Below are 17,023 nucleotides of genomic sequence, written 5' to 3'. Positions count from 1 at the left end.
TACGCAGGCAGAGGTAGCTCAGCAACCTGCCCGCATGTGCCAGTGTGTTCGCTTGCGAGCTGCGACGGTGACGAACCCAGAAATCCAGAATCCATTTCCAGCCAGATTCCCTCCCGAAACGCCGGCGACCCGATCCTAAGCTTAGAGTGCAGAAGCGGACACGGACACGATAAGGCAACTCCCGTCCCCTTTTGCGCTTGGGCACGCCTCGTCGTCCCCGCGCCGATCCTGCCGTGCGCGCGGCGGCCGGGGCGCGACGTCACCCTCGCTTCGGCGACACAGCATATGCACACCCAGACACCCTTGACCTGGGATACGTGTGCCTCCGCCGTGTCAGCGCCCACGCGTCTCCTCCTCATCCTGATCCCTGCGCTACATCCCGCACGTACGTCACGCGCGCGCATGTGCGATGCCTGGCCGGAGATGGCCGGCCGGCCTGGCCCCTTGCTGTTCTCGGCCGCCACACGCTAACCTTTTCAATCCATCTCCGGGTCGTACTGCACGGACGCGCCCGTCTTTTGTGTACATATAGCAGTCGCCATTCCTACCAACTGCCTCGGCATCCCATCTCACTACACCATCATTCACTTGGAACAAAAACCACTCCCCGTCGTCTGCTGCAACAATCGTGTGATCGATCGTTAGGGAACAAGAAATGGCTGGAGCCTACGCCCGCGCGGCGTTCGTGCTCGCGCTCGGCTGCGCGCTGGCGGCCGTGGCCGCCGGCCAGGAGTGGCTCCGGGCGCACGCCACGTTCTACGGCGGCGCCGACGCCTCCGGCACCATGGGTAAGCCTCAACCGCTTCTCACAACCAGCAACACGCACGCACGCGACGTGTGTTAACTATCGATCGTTGATGACGACTTGTGACCACACGGCATGCATGCAGGTGGCGCGTGCGGGTACGGGAACCTGTACGCGCAGGGCTACGGCACGCGGACGACGGCGCTGAGCACGGCGCTCTTCGGCGACGGCGCGTCCTGCGGGCAGTGCTACAAGCTGGTGTGCGACCGCAAGACGGACCGGACGTGGTGCAAGCCCGGGGTGTCGGTCACCGTCACGGCCACCAACTTCTGCCCGCCCAATTGGAGCATCCCCAGCGACCGGGGCGGCTGGTGCAACCCGCCCCGGCCCCACTTCGACATGGCGCAGCCGGCGTGGGAGAAGATCGGCGTCTACCGCGGCGGCATCATCCCGGTGATCTACAAGCGGGTGTCATGCGTGAAGAAGGGCGGGGTGCGCTTCGCCGTCAACGGGCACGACTACTTCAACCTCGTGCTCGTGACCAACGTCGCGGGCCCCGGGTCGATCAGGGCCATGGACGTCAGGGGGTCGCGGTCGCCGGACTGGATGCCCATGGCGCGCAACTGGGGAGCTAACTGGCACTCGCTGACCTACCTCACCGGCCAGGGGCTGTCGTTCAGGGTGACGGTCACCGACGGCCAGACCATCGTCTTCGCCAACGTCGTGCCGCCCAACTGGAGGTTCGGACAGTCCTTCGCAAGCAACCTGCAGTTCAAGCTCTGAGCATTATTGAGTAATGCGTGCTAGCTGCTTGATTTCTGGGATCTCCAATTAAGTTGCTTGGTAGGATGCATGCTGCATATCTCGATTTGTTGGAAGACCATGCCATTTCTATAGGAACTTGTTACCTGGTTCAAATTCGATCAAAAGAGACTTGTTGATTCCTTGCGCTTGTATGTGTGGTGTACATAAAGAGATTTAATGATTTCATAAAACTATGCCCAAATCAAGTGCTCCGATTTTTTCTTTGATTATAGTTGACTTAATGATTATTTCTGTTGTATGTTGGTAAAAATGAAATTCATCACTCGGTAGATAAAATGAATCTGAAACATCGAATTCTGTGAGATTAACAGTAAGGCCCCGTTTGGGTCCAAGGAATTGGAATCTATTTAATGGAGTAGGCTAATTTATGTTGGAATGTGGCATTCCACAACTTTCCAAAGTTTAGATATAAGCCTATCTTAAATTCATGGGGTGGGAGATGGAAATTGATTCTATAGATTATGGTTATTAGATGGAATTCAATTCTTATAGCACGCTCTTAGACTCGCTTCTCTATAGTAGAAGTGCAGCATACAAGTATCTCTCCCATATCACCAACTATAATATACAACTATATTCCACATACAATTATATTAGCTTAATTAATTTGTGTTTAAATTATGATTATTAGGATGGAATTCAATTCCAATGAACCAAACGGGGCCTAAGTGTATATATGGTGAGAAGAAGCGGTGGTTGTAGGTAGCAAACTCGAGTGCAGTACTCTGCTCGATGAGATTTAGCTTTCTTTCTTTCTTTTAGAAAAAGAAAAACTACTGTAACTTGTGCAGAGCGAAGTCAATGGACCTGAACTAAGACGTACACAAGCAATGGGCCTCTGGGTACTTGCTCTACCAGCTATAGCCAGCGTCACCTAGCTTGAATGGCAAGTACAGTGTTGACTCTGCTATATACAGTGGAAAGCAACGTACGTCGTTGAGGGTTTCCGAAGGCTCTGACACCTTTACGTGCGTGCGTAGCGTAGCTCAACTAGACACGTCGGAAACCAATGTGCCATACTGCCGTCACGGAGTGTACTAGAAACGCAAGCGCGGCGTTGCCGCGCCTACACTGGATCGGACAACTGTATAGAATTCAGTATGTGCCTCTCGATTGAGGTGCAGCACTTGAGAATTGAATGGTGATTACTTGTAATAAGTATGCTGATTTTGGCAAATGCTTCCATATTAGAAGTAGCTTTTAGCATAACTGAAGTGGGCCTTTTCTCGTTGCCTTCCCAATATCTTCATGGCAAGATAAGATTCAAGATACGTCATGTATTTAGAAGGGATTGGAAAATCCTAAAAGGATTTTAAAAGCAATATCGACGTATTTATATTTAAACCTCTAAGGAAACAAATCCTTCGTAGACATAACATGAATTGCCTGCACCATCAAAGACAGTCGATGCTTCAAGCTCAGGACATGATGGAATGTAAATTTGCTTGGTCAATAGAACAACGATGGTGTTGACTTGAAATTAGACATGTCCATGAGACAGAAGGCATACATCGCAGAAACCAAGATAGCAAGCTTAGGAATTTTCTGATTTTGTCAAGAACCTGAGGAAGAAAATCGACTTTCCCCTCAACAATAAAGAGATCACAACCACTCTTCCAAATAACAAATTCGGTGGTTCTTGTATACACATTTGTAAATTGATTGTTTATATACAATTGAGATATGGTAGTATATACAAATAAACAATCTTAGTAGGGCGTAGGGCACACCTTCCTGAACATTCGTATTCAAATTCTGGAGAACAGAAGCTCTGTGGCATTTAGTGCATGAATTGAATCACCAAGACTGATATGAACTATGCAACATGGATTGATATCATCATCTGAGGTTCAGTAAATATAATGAACAAAATGTCATTTTGATGATAGAAATGAAAAATTGTTTGGCAGAAAGGCACTTCGCAAATAAAGGATTCATAAAATTGCACAGCTGACTGGCAAAACCTAAAAATGGTTAACTATCCAACGAAACTACATTAGTATGCCATTTAATTTGATAGTAACTACAGCTGTACAGAAAGCAATGGATTTACCTGTGAAGGTGCTCAATTCATTGTTATTCAGATCAGAGACGATGGAGTAGTTGTGAAAAGTACACTTTTATGTATGTGTTGATATATAGTAGCAATATAGCATTAGGTTGTTGCATGTTCCTAGTCAAATTGTCGATCAAATATGCATAAGGTCGAGACTACGCACACACACAACTTCATGATAGAGTTGCAGGTGGTCTAATGGATTCTAGGTGATTACATACCAGTGAAAGAAGGCTGGAAGAGGAGCTGACCTCAGCACATCTGAACATCTCTGACCCGATGGTGATCAAGTGTCCACAAGGAAACTTATAGCTGTTCTCCGCAGAGGAGCTAGTCGTCACCTACATGGATTGGCTCTTTTGGATCCATGCTCTCATGCTTCTGAAACTCCCTGTAAGGTTTTGAAACCAATTTAGGTCGGTTTACCTGTTTCTATTGCCAGAAACAATTGTGTCAACAGATTATATAATCGGAATACTTGTGATGATTGGTTAATACCTATAGCCTATTATCTGTCAAGCAGGTGGCGCTTTGCTTTTTCTATTGCAAGTTACCACAGGAAGCAGCATGTGATAAAAAATGATAGCTAAAAATGCCGATTTGGTCAGCCAATTGGTGAACATGAAGATTTCATTTGACAATAAATGTTAAAATTCCAATTTATGCATGACAAAGCAGTTCACTATCAGAAACCTGTTAGAACAGAGGAACATCAGATACAGTTCACTTGAGCAAAGATCAAATCAAAATTACACATCCGCAGTCTTGCAAAGGATGTGGGAGCGGCTAAATATACTGAAAACTTGCGAAATTTAAGAGTTGAGAAGGCTGAAAGTTATGCTCTCCTTTGCTTTGTCAAGAGAAAAATATAAAGCAAAATGGAACTGCGAGAAGTCTTGTGGATTTTCAGTCAAGTCAGTGTATAACTACTTGTGCAGTTCTGAGTATGGCTTCCATACGAAATGGTCTTGAAAGCTAAACTTCCACTGAAATTAAAAATTTTATGTGGCTGAAGGCAGATATCATGTACTGCAATTCTAACAAAAGACAAAAATTTGATATATCTGGTTGTTAATCAGGTTTTCCGAGATGATGATTATACTGGTCCTATTGTCTAGTATGTTAGAGTTTTGCATGCTAGGATTGTCTCTTGTCATGATTCATTTATTTCAGAAATTAGTACAACAATTGTCTAATTATCCAACACCATTTTCCATGTAGAGTTCCATGCGTGAAGCGAGGTGGCGTGCGGTTCACCGTCTACGGGCATGACTACTTCAATCTAGTGCTCGTGACCAATGTCGCAGCTGCTGGCTCCATCAAATCCCTGGATGTCAAGAGCTCCGATTCGACCGAGTGGATGCCGATGGCGCGCAACTGGGGCGCGAATTGGCACACTCTGGCATATCTCACCGGCAAAATGATCTCGTTTAGGATGACCAGCACTGATGGACAAATTCTTGAATTCACAAACGTGGTGCCACAGGGATGGAAGTTTGGCCAGACATTCGCAAGCAAACTGCAATTCAACTAATCACTACGTTGGGGCCATCATTTGTGGCTGAAAGTTGCTTGCCCTGTATGCAGACAATGTGCACTAGCAGTAGATACACTGAGTTCGCTGTTTGTATATACAGATACCGAACCAACACCTATGGCCTTGTACATATACCCCTGTAATTCAAATAAATTTTATTGTACATTTTAAGTCGCACACATGCCTAAGCAGATTCAATATGTGTTCTTTTGACATGAACTACGGCAGGCTTAACGCCGACTTCAACATTATTGTATTTTCAATATGCGTGTTCTACACATAAAAGATTTGTGAAGGGATGTACAATGAGGGAGAGGGAGCATGATCACTATTACACTCGAAACACGCTCACTTCAAGATCAGAAGCAGCTTGTTGTAGCACACGCCTTGTTGTGTAACTCCATTCCGACTTACCACAAACAAGCCGGCAACCAATGCATGGGCCAGGGTTATGTTACATTGCAAATGCACTGGTTGTACGTTTCAGTCCTACGATCCAGTCATCTATGTACCTTGATTTCGAGTAAAATGTACTAGAGGTCCATCAACCTGTAACAGGATGTCATTTAGGTCCATAAACTTAAAAAATGCATTTCCATAAACTATTTAAGTGGTTCACCGTAGGTCCATAGGTGGGCAGCTAGTGATGACGTGGCATGCTAATTGGGCATCTCCTCTCACCCCTCACCATCTTCTTCTCTCTCCCCAGGGTCTCCGGTTGGGAAACTTAATCGAACACGTTGCGTTGCGGGCGAGATGAGCGTTGTCCTGTCTGCCATGGCTGAGCTGAGCTGACAGAGCTCAAGCCAACGGCACTGCGGCGGCTGCTGCTTCGTGTCGTTGTCCTCGACCGCGGGGCGGCGGATCTCCTTGAGTAACATCACGTCGTTCTTCGTCGCTGGGCGGTCGCCTGCGGAGCCCGCATGCGATACGCAGAGTGCGGCCACGGAGAGCACCTGCCGCCCGGTGCGTCAGGTGGTTGACAAAATGTTTGGCCCTGGCAGATGGAAAAAGGTATATTTTGACAAAATGAAGACGGTTGTGTAGTTTGCAACTCCTTTTCTTTCGGGTTACATACTTACATGCTAATGTGGCGATGCACCTGAGCAACACGGGAGATTGATGGTTGTAAATTCGTAATGCAGCTACAGCGTTTGCCGTTTGTTCTGATCGTCTCTTTTATCTGAATCCTCATTTCTGTCCGGAAGCCCTGTTTCAGGCAACCATCGTCTATCGATGCCACAGCTTTCTTGCGTTCATCTATTGGCTTGTCAGCTTTCCTGCATTCTTCCATGTCAGTCTGAGATACAGGAAAGCGAGCGCACGCGAGCCGACAGCAGCGATATAGGCATAGGGGCGGGGTGGGCGCGAGGGAAGGCGTGGTGTAGAGGGGTGGTAGGCAAGGTGCGGCGAGCGGAGGGAGAGATCATGTCCGCCAGGAGAGGGGGTGACGGAGAAAATGCTCGGTCAGCGTGACATGTCATCGTTAGCTGCTTACATGGAATGGAAGGGTATGGATCTACGGTGAACGATTTATAAAGTTTATAGATGTACAAATGCATTTTTTGAATTCTTGGACCTAATTGACATTTGATGGACTTTTGGTGCATTTTACTTCCTTATTTTTATTCTAGCTATTTATAGGATAACTGTATGAACCAGTGATGTGAGACAGAAGCACGACTTTTATATTTTATAAAACAAAAAACAGCAGCACGAGTATTGCTGGAGGAGGTTCAGTTCACCACTTCAGACGTCTGAACTGGAGGGGCCAGGCCCACCAAAGGCGAACGGCCAATTATTTCTTTGGGCCTTTGCATTTGTTGAGAACTAGAGTGGAGAAGATTGAGGTGGTTGTTGATGGGCCGAGAATTCATTAAGCCTACATGATAATAATAAAGATTCTATGACTCCATTCCGACTTAGCACAAACAAGCCGGCAACCATCAATTCAGTGCATGCGCCAGGATTATGTTACATTGCAAATGCATTGGTTGTACGTTTCAGTCCTGCGATCCAGCCATTTTTTGTCTTTTAAAAAAACAGCAGCATTAGTATTGCTGGAGAGGAGGTTCAGTTCACGATAAGCAGACGTCTGAACTGGAGGGCTAGGCCCACCAAGGGCGACCAACCAATTATTTCTTTGGGCCTTTGCATTTGTTGAGAAGATTTCGGTGGTTAGTAGTGATGGGCCGAGCATTCATAAAGGAATCTTGTTTTCTATAAAAAGATTCTACAAGAAAGCCCACATGAGCCGTTATGAAAAAATAGATGGTGGACCGGACGCTTGGGAGCCAATTTGTATAAGCAGTTCAAAAACAAGTGCAAGCAGAAGTTCAATGCGTTATTGTGGAGCAATGTACAAGTATAAAAGCAGTTAAGAACATGAAGAAGTTTCAGGTAGCTTGCAGTTGCAGTGCAGCGTACTAGCTTTGCCTGCTGCCAGTGGCTAAACTTCCCAATGCCATGGTTAAGAGGATAGATTTCAGGTGATTGAAAGAAAAGAACCAAGTATTCCATTAATTTTTGAAAAGAATGGTTATTTCTTAATTTACAAACTGCCGCATCAAACAGACTTATTGATGCTGCGTCCAAATGGGAAGAACACACTGTACTTTGATGTACATGGAACAACACTAATCACTGGTATTTACATAATCCTCCCGCAACAATTCAATATTAGAGGTTCTGGATCCCAATGTTCTGGCGTTGAGACTCTGCAGATATCATCGACGTGATGATGAAGACGTCAACAAAGCCAATTCTGCCATTGAATTTTGACCTTCTGAAAGATAACCAAACAAAACGCAAGGTTTAGTTTCTACTCTAAAATGACCTAAAAATTGTGTTAACAACTGAGAAATCGGGTATTTACCATTATGATGCATTAGATTGATGCAGGACCATGTCCGATAGAAGTGCATGTTCCTGGGACTCATCCTATCGGATATGGTTGAAGCTGTTGAACATCCCAGTGTGGGAAGCCTTGGCTGCAGGCTTGGGCGCTTCAGGGGCTCCAAACACGTTCCAGAACCGGAGGGTCTCATCCGCAGCTGCTGAGGCTACTGTGCAACCATCAGGGCTCTGCAGTTTCACCACATTAGAACCATCACTCCATCAGCAATGTTCACACTAATATATATTCAATGCAGGTACTATCAATAGAAGTTGGTTTGATGAATTCACCTGAGCCATGAAAAGGACACGGGAGGTATGGCCAGTGAGTTCAGCCATCTTCACCATTGATGGGTACTTCCACAAGGTTAGCTGGTTGTGTGTGAATCCGTGTGAACTCAGCAGCTCTCTCTCATTCTTGTTCCAGAGAAGGGCGCAAACCTGTGATCCAGTGTCGACAGAGTTCAGACATGCACCGGTGTGTGTGTTCCAGAACTTGATGCACCGATCGCTACCACCACCACCAGTTGCCAGCAAGTTGCTCTGGAATGGGCACCATGCCAGTGCCTTCACAGCGGCCATGTGATCGTCGAGCCTGTGCAGCCACTGGTTGCGGCCGGCAGAAGGCATGGAGGATGCCATCGACACATCCCAAATGTGCAGAAGGTTGTCGTTGCCCCCGCTGGCCAGCTGCTGTCCTGATCCAGACCACTTGAGCCCGCAGACCTCCTGGCTGTGTCCCTCGTATGTCTGCACGACGTGGTTCCTAATCCTCACATCATTGTTCACGATCTTACCATCCATGCTACCGGTCGTCAGGATGCTGTTGTTCCATGCCAATGAACCAACTCTTGCCTCATGCATACCTCTGAGAGTCCTCAACTGCAGAGAAAGAATTTTCTTAATTCAGCAACAGAGAAAGCATATAACCACAGTACTATCACAACATTGTTTGACGAAGCAGGACAGTGAACGTACCAATCGGTTAGAGCTGGTGTCCCAGAGCTGGACATCAGACGAGTTGAGCCCAACAGCAATGTGCCGACCGTCGGGAGCCCAGCTGACGCTGGTGATGGGACCGCTGTCCTCATCGACAGTCACAAGCTCAGAAGTGGATCCGCTCGAGGCGTCCCACAGGTACACCGTGTCGCCCAGAGCAATGGACAGCACGTTGTTGCTCCCCCAGTCGAGCAGGTTGAGGTAGTAGTCATCAACAAGCTCTGGTGCATCCAGAGTCCTCTCCGCAGACTGCATATCGTTTCAGGCCATATAAGAATCCAGAAACCACCATCCAGTTGGTTCTTCGATCTAGAGGTAAGAAGAACATCAGGACACGGACTTACCTGGGGAATGTGGCGCCGCTGCTTGGCCGGTTTGGCGTGGTGGGAGGAAGCCGCGTCAGCACCCGTGACGTTCTCCGGCTCCGGCGGCTTGTTCCTGAAGGCGAGGATCCGCGTCCGGTTGTTGAGCAGCTTCTCGGCGAGCAGCCTCCGGTACGCCTCCTTGGAGGGGGACGCCGCCGCGTTCTCCTTGTCCTTCTTGGGCTCCGTGAGCAGGTAGTGCGCCATGTCCATGTCCATCGCCGACCTGTCCGGGATGAACCTGTCGCCCTGCATCCAACAAGCAGACGAAAGGAGAACAAGCCAGCTCGGTCAGGCGAATCGACAAACACCTTACACGCGCGAGCACAAAACGTTCAGAATCTCGCAGGTGGAGCACGGGCAGGGGACTCACGTAGCACTTGGCTGAAGGGTTGCGCGATCCCGAGCTCAGCGGCGGCATGTAGGGCCGGGATCCAGCCTCCTGCAGCGGCGGCCGCGGCGCCGCCGCCGCGCGGCTCTTGACAGATGAGATCGAGCGGGAGCCTACGTCCATGGTTAGAAGAAACAGGGCAACAAAACAGTAATAATAATAATAATAACAGGAGAAACAATGGAACTCAGCAAAAAAAAAACAGGGATTAATCGCAGGTTAGTGAATCGAACACGAAAGGAAACGCGAAGATTAACTCAAAGAAAAAAGTCGAGAGCTTTGATGAGCGAGCGAGAGAAGGGCGCGCGTCTCGTGGTCTCCCCGAGCGATCGAGATCGGCGTGGGGAGGCGGAGAGGAGCGACGGGAGAGGGAGAAAGAGAGAGCAGAGCTGCGCGCTTGCGCTGTGGGGTTTAGGGATCGGCCGCCGGCGAGTATTTGTAGGGCGAGGAGGGGAGAGACGGGGAGGGGAACGCCGCCGCACAGCAACGGCTATTGTGCCAAGGCGCAAGGGGAGGAGAATATAGGGGTGTTTGGGAGGGGGTGCTAAATTTTAGCACCCCCATTTTAGTCACTTTTAGCCCCTCCTCCTCCCAAACACCTAGGCTAAAATGGAGGGGCTAAATTTTAGCCCCCCATAATCCATTAGCCCTCCAAGAGGTGCTAAAATTGACTAGAAGTGCTAAAAGTGGTCCCCCTCCTCCATTTTTCCACCGGTACCCTTCTCCTCTTTCCTCCCCCGCGCTCCTCTCTCTCCTCCGCGCCCGGCCTCTGTGCCCCGCGCCGCTCGCCCGCTGCGCCGCCGCCCAGCCTCCGCCGCCCGCCGCTTGCCTCGCCGCCGACCGCGCCGCCCGCGCCGCTCAGCCCGCCGCGCCGCCGCCCCGGCATCCGCCGCACGCGCCGCCCGCCCGCCCGCCGCCCGCCTCCGGCCGGCCCCGCCCGCCCCCCGTCGCCTCCGCGCCACCCCCGCCTCCTCCAGCCGGATCCGGCGGTTGCTGCTGCTGTTGCCAGTGGCGGCGCTCTTGACGGCGGAGAAGAATCCGCCTCCACCTCCACCGGGAACGTCGTGCGGGCGGCGCTTCTTGTTCTTGGCATCGCCGTCGTCCCGCTGGACGGACGTGCACAGCGCCCTCCGCCGCCGCCGCCGCCGCCGGCCGGCCCCGCCCGCCCCCGTCGCCTCCGCGCCAACCCCCGCCTCCTCCAGCCGGATCCGGCGGTGGCCATGCCGGCACTGGCCATGGCGCCGGCGCCCTTCTGCGACCCGGGGAGCGCCTCGGCTCATGCCCTGCCCTGCCGCCGCGTTCCGCCGCCTCCTCGACGCGCTGGCCGGCGCCGCTGCTGCCGGCGCTTGCGCCCCGCGATCGCCCGAGAAGCCCCTGCTGAACACCGGCTGAGAGGGAAATGGTAGGAGGGGCAGCACAGCAGGGGCATAAGGGACATTTTACAGAAGAGGTGCTAAACTTTAGCCCTCTTCCCAAACACCCAATGTGCTAAAGTTTAGCCCTTTCATTTGAGAGGGCTAAAGTTTTAGCCAGGGCTAAATTTTAGCCCCTTCCTCCCAAACAGGGCCAGGGCTTGTCCTGCCCGGACGGGTGAACGGCTCGGATCTGCCGACCGCTTAGGATGCCGTTAAGGCACGTCTCGTTGAGAACGTATCTGGTGCTCCCGCGGGCCCGTACTTGTAACCCGCGAATGCACCTCTAAACGCGCATCAAAAATTCATCCAAAAAAATAAATGGATGTATCTTGTTATCTTCTAGCATCATACAAAAAATGAAGATGAACAAAAATCTGTGCAAGAGTAAAAAAAAAAGAGAAATCAGCAAATCAACAGTAACGGGTGCGGGTCCAGAGATGAACAGGTGCAACCCGCACTATTGAAGTGCTGATTTCACTTTTTTGTATTTCCTTGCAAAGATTTTTGTTGCATCTCAAATTTTGCATGAACTCAGATGTTTGCATCATCTATCCATCTATATTTTTGGTTGAATTTTACATGCACATTTTGGTTATTTTTTTTGCAGGAGTACGGGAGTACACGAAGGGGTGGGAGTACAGGATATGCTCTCGTATATTCTTCGTATGCGATGCAATCGTTGGATGTTACCATCTTTACTTACAATTACATTATTTCTAAAATTTTCAGAATTATTATTGCTGAATTTCAATAATCAATTACACTATTTCTAAATTTTCTAGAATTATTATTACTGAATTTCCAATTATTGAAATTTAAAATTCGATCATTTCATGGGTAGGGTCTATTATCCTGGCGGGTAGGGCACGGCCTCTTTTTTTTTTAACCTTTTTAGTCTCGGTTGGTAAAATCAACCCAGACTAAAGGAGGTCTATTATCCTGGTTGAATGACTCGGGACTAAAGGACCCCCCTTTGTCTTGAATACTTAGTCCCGGTTAGTTTTTGGGATCTATATCCCTTACCAACCGGGATTAAAGGTGAGTCTTACACTAGTGGTCTATCATCTTGTGGTACGTGTGTGTGGCGGTGCTGCTGCTCGGGCATGAGCTCCCTCAGAAATGTTGTGCCTATCAAACTGAGTTCAGAGAGAATTTCAGATTGGGGAAGGGATGGTATTAGTTCAGCCAAAGGCAATAAGATAATGTATAAATAACCGAAAAATATGTAAGCCCAAGGTGGAATGTAAATGAACAATGGAGTAGCAATATTAACACAGTAATGATAATCTGACACGGAGTATTATGAAGAAATTGATTTAAATTAAAGGATGCAAGAACCTCACTAGCTGAACTTGCTATCCAGCTACCGTCCTAACCGTCAGATATCAGGTTTCCATGTTACCGCTACCGCCAGTACAACTGGAATGGATGTCATTAAAATATGCATATTAATCATGCTCCAGTTACAAGTGGTTGAACCAGTGTTGCTTTGGGACACACTTTGATAAGGGGGTGTTTCGGAGAGGGGTGCTAAACTTTAACACCCTCACTTTAGTCTATTTTAGTCACCAAGCTTCCCAAACACCTCAGCTAAATCTTGTGGGCTAAACTTTAGCCCCCCTCTAATCCTTTAGCCAGTGAAGGGTAGCTAAAATGGACTAAAACACATCCCGCACCCCGTTTTTCTCGGATACCCCCCCTGCACACACGCCGTTCCTCGTCCGGAATAAGTCTATCTACTTTTGTCCTCAGTCCAACTTTTGTATCTTTTTTCTCAAAAGAACTTTTTTGACCTATAACTATAAATATGTAAAATTTATATAGATTGACAACGTGGTATTACTAGATTTATTGAATATTTTCATAATATATAAATCATAATATGTAAATCTCTTTATTCAAGATATTATATTTTTATATTAATTGATGGCTGCGATCAAAGGAATAATGAAGTTTGTATTTTCCTCGTACATGTAATGTAAGGGACTACTAGTACTTCATGATCATGTTAAGTAACATAGTTAGAGATTCTGATATGAATTGATTGGTTGGGGCTCTATGTGGCTGTGTGTCTAATATATTTTATTCTTTTCTATAAAGTTTATATATATATATATATATATATATATATATATATTTCTTTAATTTGCCGACCTGCCGTAGTTCGCAGGTCGTAACGACTAATCGTTTATTTACTTACACGCCAATGGGCGCTGCTGATGCTGCCGTCCAGGTGCAGGCCGGATCAAGCGTATGAATGACTAAACACACGACATCCTTTCTTAGACAGAGGTACGAACCGTGAAACTGCAACCAGAAGTCAAGAACGCAAAGCCGCCGTTCACTTCATCACCTTGCAAAAGTCAAGCAACGATCCTCTCCAAAACGGAAACGGTGAAGAAAAAACCGACGAGATGTACAGTGCGCCATTGCATGCGTGTCTGCGCGTACATTTTATATCTCCGGATTGCACCGCAAGTAATGCATGCCATGTGCACGGTAGCTATGTCCGGCTTGCTTCATTCGTTGCCCTTAATTTCTTTAACTAATCCTGTGTAGCTCTAGCCACCAATGAGGCAATGACCAATCATTCCTGATTGCCAAGGGCCGGGTCAGGCCGTGTATATATACGTACCAAATCATGGCACGAATCATCACAACAGAATCCATCCTTAGTTCCATACATCCAAACAAACCAGTTCTTGTACTGTCCAGAAAAATCTTAGCTTGAGAGATATAGCTTACTTCCGTGCGGTTCGAGCCACAGGTATGGCTCCAGCTCGAGTTCTTGCAGTCGTGTTGCTCGCAGTCGTCTCGTTGTCGGCCGCGGCCGCTGCTGATGACGCTGCCACCGGCACTTCATCGTCTCCGGCGCCGGTCGGAGGATGGCTGAAGGCGCATGCCACGTTCTACGGCGGCGCTGACGCCTCCGGCACCATGGGTAAGTATAGCCTTTCTCTTATGCCATGACGCAAACTGCTGTTACTGAAACACCCTAGCTAGCTGATCGAGACATAACGTGATGTCCGCATCATTGTATTTGGCAGGCGGCGCTTGCGGGTACGGGAATCTCTACTCGCAGGGCTACGGCACGCGCACGGCGGCGCTCAGTGCAGCTCTGTTCAACGATGGTGCTTCGTGCGGGCAGTGCTACAAGATCGCCTGCGACCGCAAGAGGGCGAACCCGTTGTTCTGCAAGCCCGGCGTCACGGTCACCGTCACCGCCACCAACTTCTGCCCGCCCAACTACGGGCTGCCCAGCGACAACGGCGGCTGGTGCAACCCGCCGCGCCCCCACTTCGACATGGCGCAGCCGGCGTGGGAGAAGATCGGCGTCTACCGCGGCGGCATCATCCCCGTCATGTACAGAAGGTGTGTGCAGATTAAAATTCCTCCTCTACTCTGATATCTCCTAATTAGGCAGCAATTGTCCAAAGAAAAATATCACCTGCAACAGTATGTTAATTACAAAGTTCTTGCGTGCAGAGTACCCTGCGTGAAGCGAGGTGGAGTGCGGTTCACGATCAACGGGCATGACTACTTCAATCTTGTGCTTGTGGCCAATGTCGCAGCTGCCGGCTCCATCAAGTCCATGGATGTCAAGGCCTCCAACTCAAATAATTGGATTCCAATGGCGCGCAACTGGGGTGCCAACTGGCACTCTCTTGCATACCTCACGGGACAAATGCTCTCGTTTAGGGTCACTGACACTGATGGACAGACTCTTGAATTCACAAACGTGGTGCCAAAAGGATGGAAGTTTGGCCAAACATTTGCATCCAAGTTACAGTTCAAGTGAGAGCTCCATACGTGATTGATATGTGATATGGTCAAAATACTGCTTGAATTGCATGTGTTGTATGCGTGTGTGTGTGTGTTCTTAGCAGATATGCCTCCTATTCTTTCTATTGTACATAAAGATATTTAAATTATTTGTGCATTGCTCTACATACTCTTCATTCATACAATTTGTTCTCAATTCCTATATACAACCATACATTCATGGTAGCATTGATTTGTTGCATTATATAAACCCCCCTATCATGTTTAGCTGCTGATTGCTTTGGAAAAAGGCCCAACTCCAAGGCTCTCGATTATAGAATGGGACATAAATTATAGAGAAAATTCTTTATTTGGCACTGGAAAATGATTCAATTCCTTCCTTACACTGAAAAGTTTTCCCTTCCTAACGTGACACTATAATTTCTAACTTTCATTCCTTATTTGACATTTCCGTCACTTACGTTAGTCAAGTTAGGTGAAACGATCTCCAAATCACCTCTAAAATCATGAAACTTTTTGTAGTGATAGAACAAATGAATATGAACCCATTTCTATTAAAAGGAGACACGTACCTTTATGGTTTTACAATTAAAACTCACCAAATTAGTCTACTTTTATATATTATATGAATTTTTATGGCACCAAAATGCATTAAAAAATTATAATAAATAACTAATATTTCTCACATCAGATGCAGTAACTTATTAAGTTATTTCGTAGCAAAACTTACATAGAGAATTATGAAGAATTGCAAATTAAATTTGGGAAATTTTAGAAAAACCTTGTAATTCTCTATGTAAATTATGGTTGAAAATAATTTTATAAATGACTACATCTCATGTAAGGATTATCAATTATTTTTCCTAATTTCTGGAAAGTCGTGTCTCCAATTACATACCGACTCATAGGAGATAGGAGATGTGGCTTATTGATACGCGTCTCCGATATAGGTACATAGGAGGCGTGGATGAACAATAGATGTCATGAGTAGACTTATCAGAGATGCGGGTTTAGTAGACTCATCGCGTTTTAATTTCGCATCTTCAATGGAGGAGGGTGTCTTCTTCGATGGTTTTTATACCGGCGTGTGGAAAAAATCCGTGCATGAGGGTTGTAAACCGCCCTCCGTGCAGGCCCACAACCGATGTGCGCGTGGACAGTCGAAGGATCGTACGCACACGGGGTGAAGAACCTCCTTCCGATGAGACGTTCGGCTCTGTTGACGCTTGCTCGGATGACGGCTCGGCTCGAAAGACATACGTTGCTCTTTTCCTCTGCCCGTTGCCGCCTCCCAAATTTTGCCGCCGCGCTCTCATCAATCCTCATCCTCGTCCCGGCAGGTCCCACCGCTACCGCCTCCCGAAGCCGTCCCCGCTCCGCCATCCTCTCTTCCTCCTCGCCATCACCGCGTTCCACCTGCAAGGTTCGCTCGGCGGCTGCGGCGGATGGGCATGTCTCAGGGGTCACCATGCTCATCTTTTCCCGTCTGCTCTTGGTTCTTATTTTACCCTTCGCCTTCTGCTGTTGCTCATGGTGAAGAGCTGGTGGACCGAGTTGCTGTGTCAGATTTGGATGGTTCTGCCGATTCAGAAATCTGGTGATGCCTCGTTTCCAGATAACTAATTTTACTCCGTTTCATTGTTTCGGGGAATTTGGAGCAGAGCGTGTTCTTGGGGTGCATGCCTTTCATGGCATCTGCTCCCCAATAGAAAGGGTGTGTTGATCTTTTGTGATGTGAAAATTCTAAACTCCATGTTTCCAAAGGAAATCAAGGTGAGGAATGATCAAAGGCCTGCTGCCGATCTTGTGATTGTGATGGATGCTTTAATCAAATATACACTGCATCGCGGTGTTTGAAGAATCAAATCTAGTTGAGCCGACTGCAGGGTCCTCTCTGGCGGCAGCGACAATGTCGGCCTCCATGGTGGCTGGTTGTTGTAGCCTTCAGATTGGCAACACCATGAATTTTTCTCAAACATGCATGAAAATACTATGCTTCCAGCCCAATCAAATCT

The 17,023-nt window shown here is 48.0% G+C and overlaps 3 protein-coding genes across 3 annotated transcripts; 2 read left to right on the top strand and 1 right to left on the bottom strand.

Annotated features, from left to right (window-relative positions):
* Positions 1 to 565: 565 nt before the first annotated feature.
* Positions 566 to 1,742, top strand: LOC101780730 (expansin-A13). Its single transcript, XM_004954510.3, has 2 exons — positions 566 to 788; positions 891 to 1,742. Exons 1-2 carry the CDS (start codon positions 656 to 658, stop codon positions 1,526 to 1,528), a joined length of 771 nt encoding a protein of 256 aa, XP_004954567.1. The 5' UTR covers positions 566 to 655; the 3' UTR covers positions 1,529 to 1,742.
* A 5,911-nt stretch (positions 1,743 to 7,653) lies between these two features.
* On the bottom strand, positions 7,654 to 10,561 carry LOC101782034 (cell division cycle 20.2, cofactor of APC complex). Its single transcript, XM_004951179.4, has 6 exons — positions 9,793 to 10,561; positions 9,402 to 9,668; positions 9,037 to 9,306; positions 8,350 to 8,940; positions 8,039 to 8,247; positions 7,654 to 7,948 (listed from the first exon to the last, which is right to left on the bottom strand). The coding sequence occupies exons 1-5, from the start codon at positions 9,931 to 9,933 to the stop codon at positions 8,104 to 8,106; spliced, it is 1,413 nt and encodes a 470-aa protein (XP_004951236.1). The 5' UTR covers positions 9,934 to 10,561; the 3' UTR covers positions 7,654 to 7,948; positions 8,039 to 8,103.
* Positions 10,562 to 13,901: 3,340 nt separating this feature from the next.
* LOC101781625 (expansin-A24) lies at positions 13,902 to 15,166 on the top strand. The gene is made up of 3 exons (XM_004951178.2): positions 13,902 to 14,166; positions 14,273 to 14,597; positions 14,712 to 15,166. The coding sequence occupies exons 1-3, from the start codon at positions 13,995 to 13,997 to the stop codon at positions 15,022 to 15,024; spliced, it is 810 nt and encodes a 269-aa protein (XP_004951235.1). The 5' UTR covers positions 13,902 to 13,994; the 3' UTR covers positions 15,025 to 15,166.
* The last annotated feature ends 1,857 nt before the right edge of the window (positions 15,167 to 17,023 follow it).

This window comes from Setaria italica, chromosome I (assembly GCF_000263155.2).
Source record: "Setaria italica strain Yugu1 chromosome I, Setaria_italica_v2.0, whole genome shotgun sequence".
Lineage (NCBI taxonomy): Eukaryota > Viridiplantae > Streptophyta > Magnoliopsida > Poales > Poaceae > Setaria > Setaria italica.
The sequence above is the reverse complement of the archived record's forward strand: the minus strand, read 5'-3'. Positions and strand labels throughout refer to the sequence as shown.

Coding starts and splice junctions, on each gene's coding strand:
- LOC101780730 (XM_004954510.3), top strand. CDS start 656: ATGGCTGGAGCCTACGCCCGCGCGGCGTTCGTGCTCGCGCTCGGCTGC. Junction 789..890: donor CGACGCCTCCGGCACCATGG/GTAAGCCTCAAC, acceptor GCATGCATGCAG/GTGGCGCGTGCGGGTACGGG.
- LOC101782034 (XM_004951179.4), bottom strand. CDS start 9,933: ATGGACGTAGGCTCCCGCTCGATCTCATCTGTCAAGAGCCGCGCGGCG. Junction 9,307..9,401: donor AGCGGCGCCACATTCCCCAG/GTAAGTCCGTGT, acceptor AACGATATGCAG/TCTGCGGAGAGGACTCTGGA. Junction 8,248..8,349: donor GTGTCCTTTTCATGGCTCAG/GTGAATTCATCA, acceptor GTGAAACTGCAG/AGCCCTGATGGTTGCACAGT.
- LOC101781625 (XM_004951178.2), top strand. CDS start 13,995: ATGGCTCCAGCTCGAGTTCTTGCAGTCGTGTTGCTCGCAGTCGTCTCG. Junction 14,167..14,272: donor TGACGCCTCCGGCACCATGG/GTAAGTATAGCC, acceptor TGTATTTGGCAG/GCGGCGCTTGCGGGTACGGG. Junction 14,598..14,711: donor ATCCCCGTCATGTACAGAAG/GTGTGTGCAGAT, acceptor TCTTGCGTGCAG/AGTACCCTGCGTGAAGCGAG.